Source organism: Piliocolobus tephrosceles, chromosome 9 (assembly GCF_002776525.5).
Source record: "Piliocolobus tephrosceles isolate RC106 chromosome 9, ASM277652v3, whole genome shotgun sequence".
Taxonomy (NCBI): domain Eukaryota; kingdom Metazoa; phylum Chordata; class Mammalia; order Primates; family Cercopithecidae; genus Piliocolobus; species Piliocolobus tephrosceles.
In genome coordinates this window covers 38,431,266-38,452,780 of record NC_045442.1, presented here as the reverse complement: position 1 = coordinate 38,452,780, position 21,515 = coordinate 38,431,266, and the positions used below count along the sequence as shown (strand labels likewise).

The following is a 21,515-nucleotide window of genomic DNA, read 5'->3' as shown; positions in this document are numbered from 1 at the left end:
AGAACAAATACAAACATAGTTTAGAAATAATGGCAAAATGGTCAACAGTAATCAATTAATTCAGAGGGTCAGGAGTTTGGTTATTGAGAAAAAAGTAAGGTAAGAAGTGGTGTCTTCAAGGAGATGGCAGAAGGCAGATGGTAAATGATTAAGAATGGAAAGGAGGGTATAAGAAATTGAAGCAGTGAATTTAAGCCTCATTTGAGAAGCTTGGGAAAGGAAGGAAAGAAACAATGAATGACCAGAACAAACATATGCCACGCAATTCTGAATAAAGTTTATTAAATAATATGTACAGCAAATGTAGTAATTCAACACATCTATTTATCAAATCAATCCACTGCAATGAAGAAAAATAAACGAACAGAAAAATCTGTGTCTGCATAGGACATGCTCTCAGTATGTAATTTAAATGGTAATACTTTAAATTAATTGGTTATATATGTCAGTTATTTTTCTTTCAGAATATAATCTTTTTTTGTAGTAACCTATGCTAGCAATAGGACTTAATATGACTGCAGATAAATAGGACTGCAAAAACCAAAAAACCAAAATAATGAAATTAAAAAGGAAAAAAACTATAACCGAGATCATAGTTACCTTCCCTCCCCAATAGAATAATTATCGTAAATTTTAACACTTTACAATGGCTATTTTTGTGCTAAAAATCTGTAGGTGAGTTATTTGGAATTCCTTCATTTAAATAAAAATGCAAAAAAACTTCATGACTTCCTTACCTTACCCCCTTCCATTCAAATTTTTAAAATTATTTTTCTATACAAGGTAGGTACATGGGCTATACAAAGTTAAATATACATATTTACAGTCCCACTTCTTAAGCACATGATTTTTTTTTTTCTTTTACTGATCCCAGAGAGACTGCAAAAGATAAGGAGTTTGGGGCTTGCCTTTACCTGGAAGCATGGCTAATATATCAAAATGTGCTGCAGGCATGCCGCCAGTTAGTAGCACTTGCTATTAATAAACCTGTATAAACATTTCAGCATAAAAATAGGTACTTTCTATTACTAAATGTCTGAAGACAAAAGAGCAATTGGAAACCTCTGTTCCTTGCTTCATCATACATAGGAAGGCGACGTGATGCAAATTTTAACACATGATTTCATTAAAGACGGGCAAATTGGTGAGGCATACCTGAATTTCTGGAGATATACAAATGCGTGAGGCTGGCATCATATGCAAATGTGGCTTTACAAATTGGTTTTATTTTCTAGCTGTATTTAAAGAGGTGTTCAAAATTACCTACTTAATCAAGAAGCACCCCTCAAAAAACTATTAGATAAGATAGTGTTATCAATCGTTTGCATCTAAAGACCAGGAAACACATTAGCCAATACATTCCAAAATCGGTGAAATGCTGCCGTGCAAATTGCAACGTGCATATGCATTTTCACTATATTCCCTCAGAGACAGTAAAAAAAAAAGAAAACAACAACAATAACAAAAAACCAGTGCTCTTAGATGGTGGAGCAGACCTTCCAAAGCAATACGTCTTACTCTTACTGGGTCTTAAGGAAAATCAGGAAGTCTCCTTCTACCCAGAAAGCTCACCCCCTTCAGTTCCATAGCCTTTTCCCTTGGGATTAAGGCCCTGCTCTGTCATACTTAGAAACAAATGTCTGTGGGAAGAGGTAACTCATTCCTATTATCAATTATTTACACCTTAGTGTAAATGAATTAGTGGCAGTTTCTTTCCTGAGAACAGGATTTGAAAGAACAATAGGGAGAAAGTGAGGGTACTGCAGCTGTCTGGTGGAGGGTGGGAAGCTGGTGGGATCCTAAGATGGGTATTTGTGACAGCAGCTGAGCCACAGGCATTGAAAACAAATTTTGCCTACCTGTAAAGACTCTAGACTTTGGGACAATGGTCCTGGGGTAATTCTGAGCTATATGCAGACAGCCAGGGCTTCCTGTATACAACCCTACCACCTATAATTGTTACTCCTATTTGTGAGCTTGGATGTGTATCCGTGGGGGAAGATGACAGTTTGGAGACTCTGGAAAATATTCCAGGTATTTCCAGCTATGAACTACCCTCAGACAAAGGTTCTTCCAGCACCCTAGTTGTTTAAAAGTGAGCTAATGGAGATGGAAATATGACAATGCTTTCTAGGATTCCTCCAGGGAAAATTCATCTCTTCCTCCCTCACACCCTTCTCAGCACTTATCACAGTCTCTCTTGATCAAGTTCATTTTCCTGTGTCTGTCTCCCCAATCACCTCGAGTTCCTGGTGGGCAGGGAATGGGTCATTTCTGTATTTGTCTCACTCAGGGGTCTAAGAGAGGCCGATAAACGTCCTTGAGTTGGATAGAGTTGTGACCAAGTACCCCAGGTGTCACAGGGGCTTCTTTCTTCTGATCTGGCCGCCACAAAGAACAGACGTCCTGGTTGCTGCTGGTAGTGGCAGAATTGCTGCTTCAGTCTGAAGAGAAGCCTTGCCAGGGTGTACTCAGATTCACAATCCTGGTTACTACATTTTGTGTGATCCTTGAACTCCTACAGGGAGTAGATCTGGAGCCACAGCAAACCCTGGGCATGTCTTGCTTATGGTTATCCCCCCAGCAGCCAGCGTACATTGCTGTATGTTAAATGAATGACTGAACATCATTTTTGGTTTTCTATGAGAATAGGCCTCCCAATTCCAAACTGTCCCAGGCAAACACAAGCCAGAAAAGAAAAGTTAGCAACAGTGCTCTGATAAATGCAGCTGCGCTGTCCTGAAGGCAACCATTTCTAAAAGCCAACAATATGGGAAAAGAATGAACCACAAGTGGCCTCCAGAGCCACAGGGCTTCCTGACTTCATCACTCAGAAAACAGACATAACCTATCTGCTTGGCCATCTGCTCCCCAGTTCTCATGGGCAAACCTTGTGTGCTTTTCTGTCTGAACACCAGGGCAGTCAACGGCGCTGCTACACAGCAGGCTGAATGCATCGGGCGCCTAAGTTTTGCCTCCGTTTCCCCATCCACACCTCAGCAGGTTGAGTGAGGGATTTGGTCTTGGGGCAGTTTGGGGGACTCCACCTTTGTCTAGGGGACCGTATTGGCAGCCCAGACTGACCTCCAGCAGTTAGAGGATCACCTGGCTCCAGGGGAGCTGGGAAATGTAGGCTGGGGATCTTAGTGCATTATTGGGCTTGAAGCCTTCAGGATCAATGATTCCTTTGAGATGGGAGCTCTCTAAGGCTGGGGCAGGAGGAGGCATTTCTGGCTAACTCTGATCCCGGACTATGCTTCAGGTCAGATTACCCAAGAGGTGGAGGGGAGGGGAAAGGCTGGAGTGGCTCCCAGAAGCGGCTAAGTAAATACAGTTTGTCTCAATTCTTTTTGTTCAGCACACTAGTTCAGCCCTGTCTAATATACAGTAACCTTAGACAGGCTTGGATTTTAAACACAACACTTCTCTGTCCCTGTCTTTTGCTTCTTACTTTATCCACTGTATTAATTTTCCTACTGACTCAACTAAAAAGATCGGTTCATGAATGATGCTTCATCCTCCAATAAAAATAATCTCCATGGTTTTCAGTCTTCTTATAGATATAAAGGTTTTACATAGTTGCCTGGAAAAGTACCAAACTGCCTTGTCCTTCTTGAAGTACCTATAAAAAAGCACACACATACGAAACGTGAGAAGACCCACTCACTTGAGTTGAGACAGCACGCTGCAGGGATGTCTGCTCAAACGCCCCTTGTTAACAGTCCTGCAGCTTAGAGACTACCATACGGTTTCCAAAGTCCTTTCCCCTATCTTATCTCACTTAGGCTGCCAAATAATGCTGGGTGGTAAGCAGTGTAGGCATTTCTAGTACTCTTGTTTTTCAGAAGAAGGAACCCAGGTTCAGAGAGTGGAAGTAACATGTCTGAGGTCCCACCGCTTAGTAAGTATCAGAGGTAGAATCTGAACCGAGGTCTTCTGACTCCCAGTCCATTGCTCTTTCCAACACTTCTGCTTTGTGGAGGAATTCACACATTTATCTGACAGAAGAAGATACCTGGGATTTAGATTTTCTAAACCACGCAGTTTCCGAAAGCCCACTGACTATGGCCACCCATCAAAAGGAAATTCCTATCAAGCTTGTGCCTAAGCCCCCAATTGAGTCCCTACCTTTGGTACTAACCTTGTTAGGGCTCCTGCTAAGCCAGGAGCATTGAGCCATCTGGGAACAAAGCCCTTCCTGGGCTGCTCCACTGGCAGCACTGCTGATCCTTAATCTAGTTCCTTCCCTTGGGATTCTCTCTCTAAAGCAGGAGTGGCAGATATATGTTGTGTCATCATTATCCTCTCTTCAGCAGACATCCCAATTTGATAATTGCACCCTTATCACAATTGGCTTAGATTTGGCTTCGGAATCCTGTTGCACACAACATCTCAAGCAGCCACTACCAGTGGGTTGGAATTAGTACCCAAAGTGAAACTTCTAAGCTAAAAAAAAATATGCTAAAAAAATACTAAAACATCTAGTTGAACTCCCACGGAGAATGGCTAAGAAGGTTAGAGAACCGAGATGGTAGGGTCCAGAGATAATAAGAAACTTGCCTAGGGCCACATAGCTAGTTAGCATCTTTCCTTATGGATGAGAAAAATGAGTTCTGCTAGGCTACTTTATTTGTAGTTTGAAAACGCTACTTTTCAAAGTGACTAAGAAGGCTGGGCATGGTGGCTCACGCCTGCAATCCCAGCACTTTGGGAGGCTGAGGCAGGCAGATCACTTGAGGTCAGGAGTTTCAGACCAGCCTGGCCAAGATGGTAAAACCCCATCTCCATTAAAAATATAAAAATTAGCTAGGCATGGTGATGCTGACCTGTAGTCCCAGCTATCTGGGAGGCTGACCCAGGAGAATTGCTTGAACCTGGGAGGCAGAGCCTGCAGTGAGCCAAGTTCGTGCCACTGTACTTGAACCTGGGTGACAAACCAAGACTCTATCTCAAAAAAAAAAAAAAAAAAACAGTGGAGAGTTCAAGGATGCAAGGAAGATACTCATCCAAAAATACTTCCTTTACCCAGCTGCCTGGCAGGCCTTTGTTAGAGAACTGGTGCTCCTTCCCACACCTAAGTTCTCATAAAAAAAATATACTCCCGAACGAGTTTAACAGTTAGTGCACACTAGCGCTGCACTCTCTAAAATGATAGCCACGCGTGACTACTGAGCACTTGAAATGCAGCTAGTCTGAAACGAGCTGTGCTGTTAACTATAAAATACACATTGGGTTTCGAAGACTTAGTATGAAAAGATGTCTGTAAAATAACTCACCAACAATTTTTAATAATGATTACATGTTTAGATGATAGCATTTTGAACGCACTGGGTTTACAAAATACATTAGAATTAATTTCACTGGTTTCTTTTTACTTCTTTTCAATGTGGCTTCTAGAAAATTTTAAATTTCATACATGGCTTACACTGCGTTTCTATTGGATTGCGCTGCCCTGGAGTGGTCATTGACTTCTCAGACCTGATTTCTACTGAACAGATGACTCAAGGTAGTGAGGACCATGGACTTCTGTGGACCTTGGGAGGATGGGGTAGTTCTCTAAGAGGCTGGTGAGCACAAAGTAAATCTTTCTGACTTCTCATTCATGTTGAGGTCTTGCTGTCCTCACCACCCCAGTCCTGATACTACTTTGCTTTAACAAAGCTTTGCCAGAAAAATCAGGGATGGGCTGGTCTTTGGAAAGAAGATGAAGGTAAAGTCACTTGTATGGGGAGAAACTGAGGCAAAGAGTGGGTCAATATCTCCCAACATTATATGCATGCCTGAGCAGAAAGAACACAGATTTCAGGAGAGATGGGTGGCCTGAGTTCAAATCCTGGCCCCACTATTTGCTACCTTGGTGATCTTCTTGTTTGGGCCTCAGTTTTTGAATCTGATAAATGAGGATAATTCTTATCTTACAGGGCTGTTTGTTGAGAGAACGTCAATAAAAGCATAACACACACAGTGTCTGGTTTGTAACAGAATCTCAATAAGTTTGATCTCTCTCCTTCTTATACAGGCAAATCCTTTAATTAAGCAGGCTGCTTTGATTAATACTACTGAAAGCCTAGAGGAAACAAGGTCTTTAGAATGTCTACACATATGCCTGAGTTTCATGGTAGAGACATAGGCTCAGTCAAAAATTTTCTCGTGTTATTTCACAAGGGTTTTAAAAATAAAATTTCCAGATGCAAAATAGACACATGCATAATATAAATGTAAGTGGAAACTAGGGCCAGGCGCAGTGGCTTACGCCTGTAATCCCAACACTTTGGGAGGCTGAGGCAGGTGGATCACCTGAGATCAGGAGTTCAAGACCAGCCTGACCAACAAGGTGAAACCCCGTCTCCACCAAAAATACAAAAATTAGCTAGGCGTGGTGGCAGGTGCCTGTAGTCCCAGCTATTTGGGAGACTGAGACAGGAGAATTGCTTGAACCTGGGAGGCAGAGGTTGCAGTGAGCCAAGATCACGCCACTGCACTCCAGCCTGGGCGACAGAGCGAGATTCTGTCTCAATAAATAAATAAATAAAAATAAAAAAATAAAAAATGAATAGAAACCCAATTAATAAATTTGACAACTGCTCTTCGGTGCAGCAGATTTGGTTTCAGGTTCAACATAAGCAATATCCACACCATCCTAATAGCAACACAGACTGGTGGCCCAGAATTCCCAAGGTTGTAAAAAGCTGAGAAGGCTCTTCTTTCTGGGCAGAGAAGATTGCTTTGCTTTTTGCATGGCTCTTTGCCCCCTGTTATTCCCTCAATACACAACTAGTAAGAAAAGCATGATGAGATTCTTACCAACAAACCATCCATCGTCACATTTTTCCATGACATCAACGATATCTCCATCGCGGAGTTCCAACTCATCATCATTCTGTGGTATATAGCTATATAATGCTTGATAGCTAAATCTATACATGAAAAAAATGAATAGTAAGTGACTCAAATGTTGACAGGATTAAATAATGAATTTTTAAACTCCATTTCAAGTTCAATCAACATTTCAGTAGTGTTTCCTACTTATCAGTAGGGATAAAAGCATTTTATTGACTATTTCCCTAATAACTTAGCATTTGCGGAGATGCATTTCACATATAAGTTAATTAAGGCTGAGGGATGGAGAACTTCTGACAAGCAAGCCATGATCAGTCCTCTTACTTAGCTTCATTTGGTTACCACAGCCAAGCCTTTTCATCTAGAGCACCTCCCACTCTACCCCAACCTCTGCCTTTTTTTTTTTTTTTTGAGATGGAGTCTGGCTCTGTCGCCCAGGCTGAAGTGCAGTGGGTGATCTCGGCTCACTGCAAGCTCCGCCTCCCAGCTTCACGCCATTCTCCTGGCTCAGCCTCCCGAGTAGCTGGGACTACCGGCGCCCACCACCACGCCCGGCTAATTTTTTGTATTTTTAGTAGAGACGGGGTTTCACCGTGTTAGCCAGGATGGTCTCGATCTCCTGATCTCATGATCCGCCCGCCTCGGCCTCCCAAAGTGCTGGGATTACAGGTGTGAGCCACCGCACCTGGCCAACCTCTGCCTTTAAAGCAGTGGTCCCCAACCTTTTAGGCACCAGGGACTGGTTTTGCAGGAGACAATTTTTCAACAGACGGGTTGGGGTCGGGGGGATGGTTTGGGGATGAAACCATCAGGATATTAGTTAGATTCTCATAAGGAGGGCGTAACCTAGATCCCTCACATGTGCAGTTCACGATAGGGTTCATGCTCCTGTGAGAATCTAATGCACTGCTGATCTGACAGGAGGCACAGCTCGGTGGTAATGCCTGGGGATTGGGGGCCCCTGCTTTAAAGTAAACCAAGCCTTTTCCTTAACATAGGATAGTATATATGTAGATTATGAAGCACAATCAGAAGTTATTTGGGCCCAGAGATATTACATTCTGGTCATACATATGGAGAACATAAAACATTTGTTTTTTAAAAAAGTGTGTGTGTATAATAGCCATATATAATATATATAATAGCTATATATATGCTATTAAAAGTACATTCCAATTGCTTCACTGTTTAGCAAAACTATCTTGAGTTTCTTTACACGCCTGAATACATTTCATTCACTGCTTTTAAATGTGGATGTCATTTTTCTGAAACCCTTGAAAGCTTTTTTTCTTTTTTCTATCCCTGTGAGCATTGAGGGCAAGATTTTTATTTACTTGCTAGTTGGCCTAAGGCATTGGGTCTGTGCTGTTTTGTCTAACAGCCACTGGAGACAGCTGAACTGCTTGTGGTGAAATCTGATCCTTGCTTTGGCATCAAGGAAAAGCTTTGTTTTTATTTATTTCTTCAACAAATACATAAGAGGCACCTACTATGCACCAACTTCACAACTCTGTTTACTATTTTGAGACATAACAGTAGCAGGCAAAACTATAAATGAGCCAATCATCTACCATTTCCAGTAGATGTCAATGAATTCGTGTGTGAGCAAGAAAGACTAGAAACAAGCAAGTGGAGTCAGTTCCCAGGAACAAGAGGTTCATTCTGCTCTGCTAAAACCAAAGGGACAACTTTCCATTTTTATCCAAATGTACTGATAATTTGGTGGATGGATCTGGTTGCCAGAAGGAAGGTCTCAAATGAGGAATTAAGAGATGCAGATCAATTTCCAATTGGCAAATAAATACTTTTTTTTTTTTTCATGTTTCTGTATTTGCCTGCTGTCTCCTACTCAATTTGGAGTCCCCTACTGGCCTCCCAAAACATGCTCTTACCAGTTTCTTAGAATGCCTGGGCCCTTTAACTCCCACCATGGCTGCTTTGCCAGCCTCAGCCCTGGGAAATAACTCCAGTATCTGCTTCTCTGTTTTCACTCCCAGACAGTGGAGACTGGCTGGACAAAGTCCCACACTCTTGTTGCTTTGGTCCCCTAGTCAGCTCTAATTTGGGATGAACCTCATACTCCTCAAAACATTGTCCCATGGGGTCCTTCCCCCAGCTCTCCTGCCTCCTCCCCTCCAGATTTAAGTCTCTGTGCCTCCACTCACACGTGAGGAAAGAAAGGTCCCTTCTCCAAGCCATGTTGAACCCCCTTCCTGGGCTCTTCCTTCACTTACTTCTTTTTTTTCCCTTTTTTTTTAGACAGAGTCTTGATCTGTCTCTAGGCTGGAGTGCAATGGTGCAATCTCGGCTCACTGCAACCTCTGCCTCCCAAGTTCAAGTGATTCTCCTGCCTCAGCCTCCAGAGTAGCTGGGACTACAGGCGCGCACCACCACGCCCAGCTAATTTTTGTATTTTTGGTAGAGACAGGGTTCCACCATGTTGGCCAGGGCAGTCTCGATCTCTTGTCCTCGTGATCCACCCACCTTGTCCTCCCAAAGTGTTGGGATTACAGCTGTGAGCACCTGGCCTCACTTAGATCTTATTTGCGTTAATTGGCATTTTACTGTGGTACAAATGTGCTAGTCTCTGTACCCTAAAAACACCTCCCCTGCCTCTGCTATTCCCTTGATCTATAGCCCCCCGCCTTCCACTCACCATCGACCCTTCCTAACACAGCACCTGCTGCCACCCCTACTAACACCAACCCTGCCATATCAGAGGTCACCAGGGATTTTTCCAGTTGCCATGGAAAATGCCTGGTGGAAATTTCTCATTTCCCACTCTTGGCCTCTCTGGGCAGGTGACACTGCTGACCAGATGCTGCAGCTGTTCTGTGAAAGCGAACGTCTTTAGACCCTCACTGGCATCTCCTGTTGCCCCTTCTCTGTCTCTGTGGCTGGCTAGGCTTCTTTACCTGTATCTCTGCTGGAAATCATACTCACTTCGATGGTTACAAAATGCCCACTGTGTCCTGGCTCAGGCCCTCATGGCTTCTTAGCTGGATTGATGTCTTCTAACAAACATCTTTGTCCCTGGTCTATGAAACCTACCCTCCACTCAGTTGCCAGAGTTATCTCCCTAAAACAAAATATGATCAATATGTTCCTTACTTCAAAAACCTTCAGTGGCTCCCTAGTACCTACAGAATAAAATCCAAACTTACTTCAACTGCATTCTGGAATCTACTGTCTGGTCCCATCCCACCTCTGAGCTTCATCTCTATCTCTTCCATGAAGCATATGCTGCAGCTACACGGGCCCTTTCAAGTTCTCCAAATTCACCCACTCTATGCCTTTGCACATGTGGTCCTCACCTCTGGGAAGATATTTTCCTCCCTTTTCTAGCTCTCAGAAACCAATTTGTCTTTCGGTGTTTGGTCCAAATCTCTCTTTCTCTGTGCACAGAGTTTTCTCCTATGTGCTTAAAACATAGGAGGTATCCAATAATTTTTTATGAATGAATGAATGAAGCAACCCTTTCATTCATGGCTGGTCAGAATTAACCATTCCTTCCTCTAAGTTCCTGCTACACTAGCACTGAAACCAGTCAGCACAGCTCTCATTTGCCATTCTACAGCAGTTAATGTTTACCTGTCTCTCTCTCCCAGCAGTCTATGATGGCCTTTATTTACCTGCCACCTGTTTTCACCTCGGCTGATGCAGAACACGTCCTTCACTAGAAATCCTTAGGAGAGAACCTGGGAGTCATTCACTCATTTCTGCAAACAACTGCCCCATATTCAGCCAGTGACCCGCTTTCTAAGACCAACAGTCCTCTGAGAACATGAGAACTGAAGTTCACCAGGAGTACTTACAAATCTTGTGAGGTTTGACTCCTGTCGGGGGTGACTCTTCGCTGCTGGGCTTGAGGTTGCTGAGAAATGATTAAAGATGATTTATTGTCAGAAGGGGATACCTTGTGATGAAAGTCAAGGGGATGAGAAACAGTGCTGCAGTAATGAACAGATTTTTCGGCAATGTTTATGATCTCATTGCAAACCGCTTCCTGTGAGGTGGCCCCAAGATATCCAGAAACCCCAATAAAACAGTCAACATGGGGACAAAAAAAAAAGAAAGAGAGGAAGAGATGTAACATTCCAGACGAAGCACATAAGTCCAGGGAAAAAACAGAGTTGAAGATCCAGGTTAAAAAAATAGATATTCCAGTAGTGGAGTGCGGAGGGATCCAGGCGTAAGCATGGAAAAACAGGTAAGATACAGAAGAATTTGGAATTTAGTAAGAATATTAAAAAAAAAAAAAAAAAAGGAAGCAGCATAAAAGCCTGTAATTAGTGAGTAACTGTTACAAATGGAATACTTTAGGGTAGAAATGCAAGTATGTATCCCCAATCATGCACTAATACATTAATTTAATCCCACATATAGGCAAAGTAGAAATATTGTCTCTAAATTCCTCTGCTCTTTACCAGGGGCTGGGGGTAAGGGAGTGGCCTAAAATCTCACTCTACTACAATAGCCACAGAATTCTTGTAAATAATGTTTCTGTGGGTTAACCAGGCATCATTCTAGTCTAGATTCCAAAAGTAGGATCAGTAAAAATTCTCTTTGGAAAGGCTGCAGTCTTATTCAACAGGCATCTTACCACATAGCTCTTTTCAGATTCTGTGAGATCAGGTCCTGCTCTCAATGAATGATGAGAAAGCTGTGATCACCAAGCAAATTATAAGGGAGACATTTTAGCAGATGTCACATTGGAAAGGATTCAAAATAAAAGCATGAGCAAATCCACGTACCACACCATCACGCTTGGATGACACCGGATACTGGCGGCCTATGGCCACCAAGTCTCCACAACAACACGGTGGGTGCACAGAAGAAAATGCAAATGTAGAGTTAGAAGCAAGCATCTGGGAAATGAAATGGGAAACTGGAAACATGGCTGCAGTGAGGTGAGGATGAACAACACAGGGTCCCCAGATTGGTAGGAGAGAGACTCAGAAAGGCCATCTTAGCCATGTCCCTTCACACATATTGGTCCCCTCACACTCAGCTAGTAAGTATCTAGGGAAGGCTGCTGAACCCAAAGCCAGTTTTGGTTATTTTGTTGACAGGAAGTCCCCTCTAGCAGAGCAGGCCCGTAGAACCATCAGGTCTGCTGTATTTCAGAAACTTATAAAAGGGAATAACATTTTGAAAACTTCCTTGGTAATATTTGAAGTATCAACCAAGACCATTCCCCTGGAAAAATCTGCAAATGACACACTCCGGTGAGGTATGAGATGAGTTCAGATAGCTTATAGGACAGAGCTTGCTTCCAGAAATAGGACTGTGTGTGACAACACTGTCACTCTTCACTTACCAACCCAGGTACCACATGCTGACATAGAAACACATGGTCAAGCAGACCCGCCTTTTGAGTGGGGCTTCCATTGCAGGGGCCAGGCCTTCACTGGAAGAGTATTTAGAACCATGTCCCCCAGAGAGGATTCAATTCCAAGCTCTAGGAAGTTTTTCTAAATAAATACCCTGAAGAGCCAACCTTGAAAAAATCCTCCAGGTAACATGTAATAATAGCAACAGGCCGGCCAGGCATGGTGGCTCATGCCTGTAATCCCAGCACTTTGGGAGGCCAAGGCAGGAGGACTGCTTGAGCCTGGGAGTTGGAGACCAGCCTGGGCAACAAAGCAAAACCCCATCTCTACGAAAAAAATACAAAAATTAGCCAGGTGTGGCAGCATATACCTGTAGTCCCAGCTGCTTGGGATCAACTGAGCCAGGGAGATTCAGGCTGCAGTGAGCCATGATTACAACACTGCACTCCAGCCTGGGTGACAAAGCAAGACCCTGTCTCAAAAAAAAAAAAAAAAAAAAAAAAAAGCAATAGGCCACAACTCCAGGGCCTTCTAGACGGGCACTTAGAAATCTTTTGTGTATGACCCACTTGTTTCACAGAGAGACAGAGAGAGTGAGAGCCTCCCCTGAGGTCACACAGCAAGTCAGTGGTAGGCTTTTCTCCTGGCTTCATCTATTGTCCCATCTGACCTTGTCTTTCATCCTCAGACCATCTTCTACTTTACAGAGTGTGCTCATTGACCTCCCCTTCAGTGAGTCCCTCAGAAACCCTGGAGTCAGGAAAGACAGGGTTTGTCATTGTTTTCTTTAAAAACCCAGGAAGCTGCTGCTCAAAGGGGTTTCGTGCATTCCTCAACATCACACAGCAAGTAAGAGGTAAAGTGGCTTGGCTGCTCTTTCCCCTCCACCAGACCACCCCCTCCTGTTCACCTCCACTGGAAATGTCTTCATCTGTTAGCAAGCCCTGCAGGACTAACTTCCATTGCAGGCATCATTTCAGTACCCCTGTCCTTTCAGGAAGCCTCTTCAAGTTCTCCAAGCCCCCTCTAAACTGCAACCACTCAAACCAGTCATCTTGCACTCTGACAGGAGTAAAGGAAGAGGCAGAACTAAAGGGGCCATGTCATGCTCCTACTACAACGACTCTGGATGTTAGGTCTTTGCCAGGTGACTGGGAGCCAACCTTGTGTGGCTCCACTTACCACCCACACTCCATTCGCTGCCTCTGGATTTAGGTGTCCGTATCACAAAGGAAAGAAATGGACATTTCCAAGTAACTTCTATGTGGGCTTTCAGAAGAATGAAACTTACTCTGGGCACCTTGAGTGGGTGATAATGATATGCAGATTTTAACATGACAGAAGGGAGAACTTCCAAACAATCCAACAATACAAGGGGCTGCCACAAGAGGAAATGAGTTGGCTGCCATGGCAGCTGTTTCAGCTGAGGCTGCTGTGGACTATAACTAATTGGGATATTGTAGAGCCATCCTTCTTAAACTTTAATGTATATATACATATCACTTGGGATCCTGTTAAAATGTAGACTCTGACTTGATACACCTGGACTGTATTGTGAAATTCTGCATTTCTACTTGGTAGTACTGACGCTGCTGGCTCACAGACCGACTTTAGGCAGCAAGGGTGCAGAGGACCTCAACTGCCCTACACTGAGATTCTTTGGTTACAGTATGCCAAGACGGGTGGTCTGGGTCACACCTCATGAAAACAAAAGTTCTCATAAAAAATAAAATATTTCCAAATTCCAGCTGGTGGCCTCATGACCTCAGGTCAAACGCAGTACAAAAAAAAAAAAAAAAAGAGAGGATATAGACAATCTCTTGGCAAGATCTCCATAGCTTACAGAAACCTAGCATCCCTCCACTCAACTTCATTCATCCCAAAGGAGTGACTGGAATCAATTATCTGGCAAACAATTTGGTGCTGAAAAGAGGATCAGTGAATCAAATACAGTAAAAAGAACCTGATATTTTACAAGGATATATAGGTCTGTTACATACCTGACTTTTGTATGTAACTCTCTGACTTGAGGAGTGCAGAATAAGGAATTTAAGGAATTTAAGGCTCAGAGGAGTTCCATCCCAGGCACTACTTTTTTTTTTTTTTTTTTAAACAGAGTTTCACTCTGTCACCCAGGCGCAATCTGAGCTCACTGCAACCTCCGTTTCCCAGGTTCAAGCAATTCTCCTGCCTCAGCCTCCCAAGTAGCTGGGATCACAGGCGTGGGCCACTACATTCAGCTAATTTTTTTGTATTTTCAGTAGAGATGGGGTTTCACCATGTTGGTCAGGCTGGTCTCGAACTCCTGACCTCAAATGATCCACCCACCTCAGCCTCCCAAAGTGCTGGGATTACAGGCGTGAGTCACTGTGCCCGGCCCCACTTCTATACTCTTGTCCTTTTGGGAAGAGTCTTTGAGTTCTCTAAACCCCTTCTAAACTACAATCACTCAAACAAGTCACCTCAGGCTCTGACAGAAGTAAAGGAAGGGACAAAATGAAAGGGGCCATTTCATGCTTCTTCTACAATGTCTCAGGACGTTAGGCCTTTGCCAGGTGGCTGGGACCTGACCTTGTGAGGTTTGCACAAGGTAGTGTGAGAGCTGAGCCCTTTGACGTCTAATCTCCATATACCACCTGCCACCTCCCTCTTGGATCATGATTAGATTGCTTGTGTATCTATGATAGCAATACCCAATTTCTGCCTCGTCTGAAAACAGGCACTACCTATCATTTCTCTTCTTGAATACTTTTTACTCTAGGTGTTCAAAGACATATCCTTATATAAAAGGTACGGTGTATGGCAATAGCATCCAATCATTAATTGTGAACTGTAGTACCGAAAGGGATATTGATGGCCCACCTTGTACCTTCCTTGGTCTCAGCCCATACCCCAAGCTAAGGATAATCATCACCATAGCTTTAACATCTATATAGTACAAACTTAACCCCATTCCTGAGAGGTAGGAATGACTGAGTGCCTCACTTAGCGTTTGTTGAATAAATGAAGGAAGAAGTCAAGATAAACATTTATTCTATTAGCTAAGACTCAATTTCTCTCTGTTTAGATTTAAGTGAAATAGCTTACATAACTGAAATGTAAACCAGTTTTGTTTTTTTTTCAGGGGACGGAGACATGGCATGGGGGTAGACCCTCAGTGGAAATGGAAACCATCACTATCCATCACAAGAATCAGCCCTTCATTTGGAAGGCTGCTTATCCTCAGATTTTTTTTTTCCCCTCTAGGTATGTTTTCTTTTCCTGTCCCCATTTTCTAACCACTTCAAAGTTTTGCATAGTGCTTCTTCTGGACCTGTCCTGTCCAAGATGGTAGCCAGTAGCCACAGGTGGCTGTTGGACACTTGAGATGTAGCAAGTATGAAGTGAAACGTGTTATGTGTAAAAATAGACACTGGATTTCAAAAACTTAGTACAGGCCGGGTGCTGTGGCTCAAGCCTGTAATCCCAGCACTTTCGGAGGCCGAGACAGGCGGATCACGAAGTCAGGAGATCGAGACCATCCTGGCTAACATGGTGAAACCCCGTCTCTACTAAAAAAATACAAAAAACTAGCCGGGCAAGGTGGCGGGCGCCTGTAGTCTCAGCTACTCGGGAGGCTGAGGCAGGAGAATGGCGTAAACCCGGTAGGCGAAGCTTGCAGTGAGCTGAGATCTGGCCATTGCACTCCAGCCTGGGCGACAGAGCGAGACTCCGTCTCAAAAAAAAAAGAAAAAAAAAAAAAACAACTTAGTACAAAATAAAGAATGTAAAATCTCAGTAATAATTTTTAGATATATTGGGTTACAATCTATTATTAAAATTTCAGTTGTTCCATTTTACTGTGTCTACTAGAACATTTTAAAATCACACATGTGGCTCACATTATATTTCTACTAGACAATGCTGCTCTGAACCCTCCCCAGGTCCTCAGGGTCTGCCCTTATTTAAGCCTAAAAGAAGATACAAATTCTAACAAGGACTTCATTAGGGTTAAGAATAAAGGGAGTATATCTCATGCTAAGGACATTTCCGACTCTGGTGATGGCATTCTAGTTTTTCACGTGTTTACAAAAACAACCAGCCCAACACATGCATGCATACACACACACACACACACACACACACACACACACACACACACACTGTACTTCCCTCCTTTCCCCCATTAATAGTAAGCAGATAACAGTCCGTGATCTAGAAACTCTTTTCTTCTGTATTTGTACACAAGTCACCTCTCCTGGCCTGGAGTGCTTGCTTCATTCTCCCCAATTGGGTGAACCTGCATGCGTCCTTGCAGTTAGAAGGTTGCCCTTCTACTTTCAGTTCACAGAAATCCCCCAGAAATCAGATCTTAGCCTCCCTGGAGCTGTTAATCCCTCTGGATCCACAGAACACCTGGCGCTACTGCGGAGTTACTAAGCATCCGCTTCCAGATTTGGGTGTGCGCCAAGGCCTTGTGGACCCGAATCAATTGCACACAGGCTACAGAACAGCAGGAAGTCCTGAAGATGTGGACAGGACAGAGAAACTCAACTTCCCCCTGGCCCCAAATCCCCTCTAGAAACAGTGCGAGGCTCTGCTGCTCCCCTAATCTGCCCAAGTCTCACAGAGATGGCACTTCTCTAGTCGTCTCACGTCCCAAGTCTTCTCAGACCCCACCCCACCTTTCTCGTGACCTACCCTGACCTCCCAGTGGGACAGTGAGAAAATCCGGGTTCCAGGCCATGCTCTGTACTAACTGATTGTCTTGTGAACAAAATGCTTAACGTCTTAGGACTTCGAGTTCTAAAATACATAAGAGGATTGGACATAATTTACATAAATGTCCTTTTTGGCTTTAACACTCCATGATTGCAATGTGCCTGTCCTATGGGTTAAGAAGTAGGAGTGGGCAGGGGCTGAGCTGGCTTAAGGGAGGCAGCACTCTACTCATTGCTTGCTGAAGACTGGTGGGGGAAGGCTTTTGACTACAGCCTCCAGATATGGCTGGAGTACTCACTTCTGGAAGTATCCCAAGTGATTGCCCCAGAATAGTCATAGAAGATTTGCACCTACTGGAACATCATGGGCAAACTCTTCCAGGGGAGTAGAAAGGCCCGAATGATTCAGTCTCCTGGGTTTGAGCTTCAGGAAATCACCAGAGCACCCTCAAAACAGCCTCTGACTCCACTGAGTTATCTTATTAAGTTTACTGAGAAAAAGATCACAGCTTAAATATAAAATGAATTACAAACAACTAATTCAATTGCTTACCACCTAGATTTTATCTCCTTGCAAATCACTCAATAGACAACACATTAACTTTGCTGTAATTTGAATCTGATTACAACACTAAACTTACATGCTCAGTAAATATTCACCCAATGCTCAGCCTTCTCTTCATAGACTATCATACAGTCTTCTCTTTCTTTTATAAGACAGTTAGGGGAGTAATGGTAGATACATATTCAAGTGTAAAGAAACCAAAGGCTTTCCAAGAACAGCTTATGCCTTTATATTGAAGGTAGAAGAAACTAATTTGGGGAGCACAAATTCCAAATTTTCTAAATTCTCGATTTGCGTAACCCAAAGTAAAATGATTTTCCCATTCTCTATTTTCTTCTCTTCCCCCCACCGCCCCCCGCCACCATTTTCTCTCTTAGGTGGAACAGGGTAAGGTGGATAAAGTAAACTACTTTTGTTTCATTTCCCTGGTACCTTGACATCACACAACAGGTTATTTACGATCCCATTACAGGCTCTGCGCTAGCTGCTTTCATCTCTATTATATTTCATTTAATTCTCATAGTAACTCAAGAAAGTGCTCAACATTGACCTCATTTTACAAATGAGAAAACCTGCCATGTCTGAGTTGGGAATGTGAACAGTTAGTATTGGAACATCTGTCTCTCAGACTCCAAGTTCTGCACACTCCACCACACCCCAACCTTCGAGGTTTGTGCTCTGCCAGAAGAAGATATCAGAAGAGCTAGAGAAAGATGCTGACCAACAGGTCACCTTAATTTGTCCAGTACCCTGTGGCTGGCACTTTCTACTGACATGCTCCATTCTCCTAACACCTTCATAAGGGTAGACACTTTAGCTTTGGGTCTTAGTCCCCTATCTTTTGTTTGTTTGTTTGTTTTCTGTTGTTCAGGTTAGACTGCAGTGGTGTGATCATGGCTCACTGTAGCCTTGACCTCCCAGACCCAAGCACTCTTCCCATCTCACCTTCCCAAGTAGCTGGAACCACAGGCACTCACCACCACTCCTGGCTAATGTTTTTATTTTTGTAGAGACATAGTCTCCCTGTGCTGCTCAGGCTGGTCTCGAACTCCTGAGCTTAAGAGATCCTCCTATGTTGGCCTCCGAAAGTGTTGGGATTACAGGTGTGAGCCACCACGCCCAGCCAATTCCCTACCATTAGTGTTGAGAGAATATCTGCTGCTTATTTTTGTAAGTACTGCAGCCAACGTCTCTCCCCATCCCGTAAGTTGTTAAATGCCCTCTATTTAGAGATTTCCCTTCTGAGTGAGTCAAAGGAAAATGTTTCCTATATTTACTTGAGTATCTTAACATTTAAATTTTCTTTTTTTCTTGCAGGTTATATCACAGCTTCCTCTTCTATTTCTGATTTCCATCCTCAAAGCAGGCCTATGCCTTTGTTCTTATCTTTCTGGGAACGAACTTAGTTTCCTTGTGTTGAGAAGTGTTCCCTCTGAAGGCACATCTTTCTGTCTTAAGTTGAGTCACTTTGCCTCCTTCTCCTTTCTCTAAGCCTATAGTTTGTTCTCATGCTTCTCAGACAGATGCTTTGAAGACACATAACTTTCCTGTATATTGAGATTTTATTTGATTAGCTTCCTTCCCTAACATCACAGAAGTTTTGTCACTTTCCTCAGGTCTTGGTTTTTTCATCTCATTGTAAAAGACTGGAGGCTCTTAACCTGCTGGTCTGTCACAGATGAACTTGGGTGTGGGCCTCTCGAAACGATGCAAAACTGTGTGTCACTCTCCTCCCCAAACTACTGGCCTAGAGTTCTCAGCTGATCTCAGATTCTCAAAGGTTCTTGATCTAGAAAAAGTTACCAGTTACTGGAGTAGATGGTCTTTAAATATTCTTTTTGATTAAAAAATTCTAGGAGGTACTCTCACACATTGTAAAAACTCTTAAAAACCAAGGCTGGATGCCAGTCAACAAACAGTGCTTCTGTCATGGAGAAACTCCGTAAATATTTATTTGATCATGGAAGTGATGGGATTTCTCAAGATGATCTTCCCTTTGCTTTCTTTTTCTTTTTTTTGTGGAACAACCAGTTTGATCTGTAACTGTGAACAATGAATTGAGATAACTCACTACCATCAGACCTGTCCCCCTTACTTTCTTTTCCTTTGTTTACTTTTTAAAAATTTTTTGAAGTAGAGTCTTGCTCTGTCACCCAGGCTGGAGTGCAGTGGCATGATCTCAGCTCACTGCAACCTCCATCTCCCAGGTTCAAGCAATTCTCATGCCTCAGCCTCCCGAGTAGCTTGGATTACAGATGTCTACCACCACGCCTGGCTAATTTTTCTATTTTTAGTAGAGACAGGGTTTCGCCATGTTGGCCAGGCTGGTCTTAAACTCCTGGCCTCAAGTGATCTGCCTGCCTCGGCCTCCCAAAGTGCTGGGATTACAGGCGTGAGCCACTATGCCCAGTGTACCTTCTTGATTGTTCTAAATGTTGTTGGCCAAAATTGCGCCCAAGAAAATCCAAGAACTTCGGTGATAATTCTGAATGCTTGGGCATTTTATATGCACATTTTTCATCCAATAAGTTGTCTCTCAAAAATTAAAAGGAAGAGCTTCTATTTTTCCATTGCGAAGGTCTGTAAATTGATTATAAACCCCTGACTTAAACTTTTGTATGTGTTCTTCTTTCTCATTTCAACTAAACTTCACGCAGGATTTTTACCTAATCAAAGGATATCAAAGCTAAAAGGAATGGCATTTTTTCTTGTCTGAATCTTTTGTTTGTGGACAGAGTAGCTGCCAGGAAAGAGAAGGGACTCAACCAAAGACACTAGGCAAACCAATGGCAGAGCTAGAGCTAGAACTTGGAACCCTGACTCTCAATCCATTGCTCTTCCCACCCCTTCCTGATGTCCCTGAAGACCCTTGCATTCATTTCACTCACTCTCTTCTGCTGTTCAGAGAAAAAACACACCTAAAAACATGGGCAACTGACCCAGTGTAAACCAGTTTAGGAGTGAAAAATCAAACCATTTCACACGAAGCATCCACACATTTGCAGAGTTGAGGGAGGTGGGCAGGTGACTGATTCAAAGGGTCACCGTGACTCCTGACGTAAGTTCTGGTCCCAGCCCCTTCTCCAGAAATCCCCTTTTCTGTTTACCTGTGGACACCAGAAGCCTCACCCAAACCAGGAATGCATCACTCTCCATGTATACCTTTCATGGTCCTACCTCTGGGCCTTTGCTTGAGCTATTTGCCTTAAGTCCCACCTTCCTGTTGTACACCTGTGAGAAAAACTCTTATTCTTTAAGGCTCAGATTAAATGCTACTTTTTTGAGGAGAGCAAAATCACCTGGTGACCATCCAGCAGGCCCCAGAGGCAAAAACTCCTTATCTGAGGAATTTAGAAGGGAGCAATGACCACCTGGTGACCATCAAACAGGCCAAATTCCTTACCTGGGAAAATCAGAAGTAATTAGACTTCCCTATCATTTAAAGCAGGCATCTGGTCCCAGATTTCTTTCCCTCCAAATTTATAAGTAACTAGAATTTCTACACATCTCTGGAATGGCATGCTGAAACTCACTGTGCAACCCTTTGCTGACATTAAGGCACCAAAACATCTACAGATGTAATCATTTATGACCTATGTGGCCAGTATGGTCCAAATTGCCCTTAAGCTTCCACCTTAAGGTCCATAAACACTCCTGAGGAAAATCCACCACAGTGTGCTCAGTCCTCTCTCACTGAGGGCCCTGCTGCACCCTTTTGCAGCGTTCTTTCTTTCTAATAAACTTTCCTTCTTCAAACCTATACTGTTATCAGTCAATTTTTCTTACCAACACTCAAGTCAACCACGTCCTCATGCTGGGGCTCTGACACACTGCCCAGCATTTTTTTCCCTGAGGTTTCCAGACAACCACCTTCCTCCCTGGTTATTATTTCTCCCCATCTTGATCTTCCAGGGGGTGTAGTTTGTGACTCTCTTTCTTTATTTGCATTATAATTATTTGGGAACAGGTCTTACTCCCCTGGTGGAGATCCTAAACTCCTTTAGTTGGGGTCAGTCATTGTTTGTCTTTTTCTCTCCCTCCCTCCCTCCCTCCCTCCCTTCCTTCCTTCCTTCCTTC

At 43.3% G+C, this 21,515-nt stretch overlaps 1 protein-coding gene across 2 annotated transcripts in view; it reads right to left on the bottom strand.

Annotated features, from left to right (window-relative positions):
- Positions 1-255: 255 nt before the first annotated feature.
- The window catches only part of SORBS1 (sorbin and SH3 domain containing 1), a 252,584-nt gene continuing 231,324 nt past the window's right edge, over positions 256-21,515 (bottom strand). The window contains exons 28-31 of one of the 2 annotated variants that reach the window (XM_023206238.1): positions 11,444-11,503; positions 10,656-10,714; positions 6,805-6,917; positions 256-3,622 (exon numbers count right to left, since the gene is read on the bottom strand). In XM_023206238.1, the coding sequence (XP_023062006.1) occupies positions 3,555-3,622; positions 6,805-6,917; positions 10,656-10,714; positions 11,444-11,503 (300 nt within the window). In that variant the 3' untranslated portion in view covers positions 256-3,554. The remainder of the gene's footprint in view (positions 3,623-6,804; positions 6,918-10,655; positions 10,715-11,443; positions 11,504-21,515) is intronic. The other variant, XM_023206236.1, reaches the window with a different exon arrangement.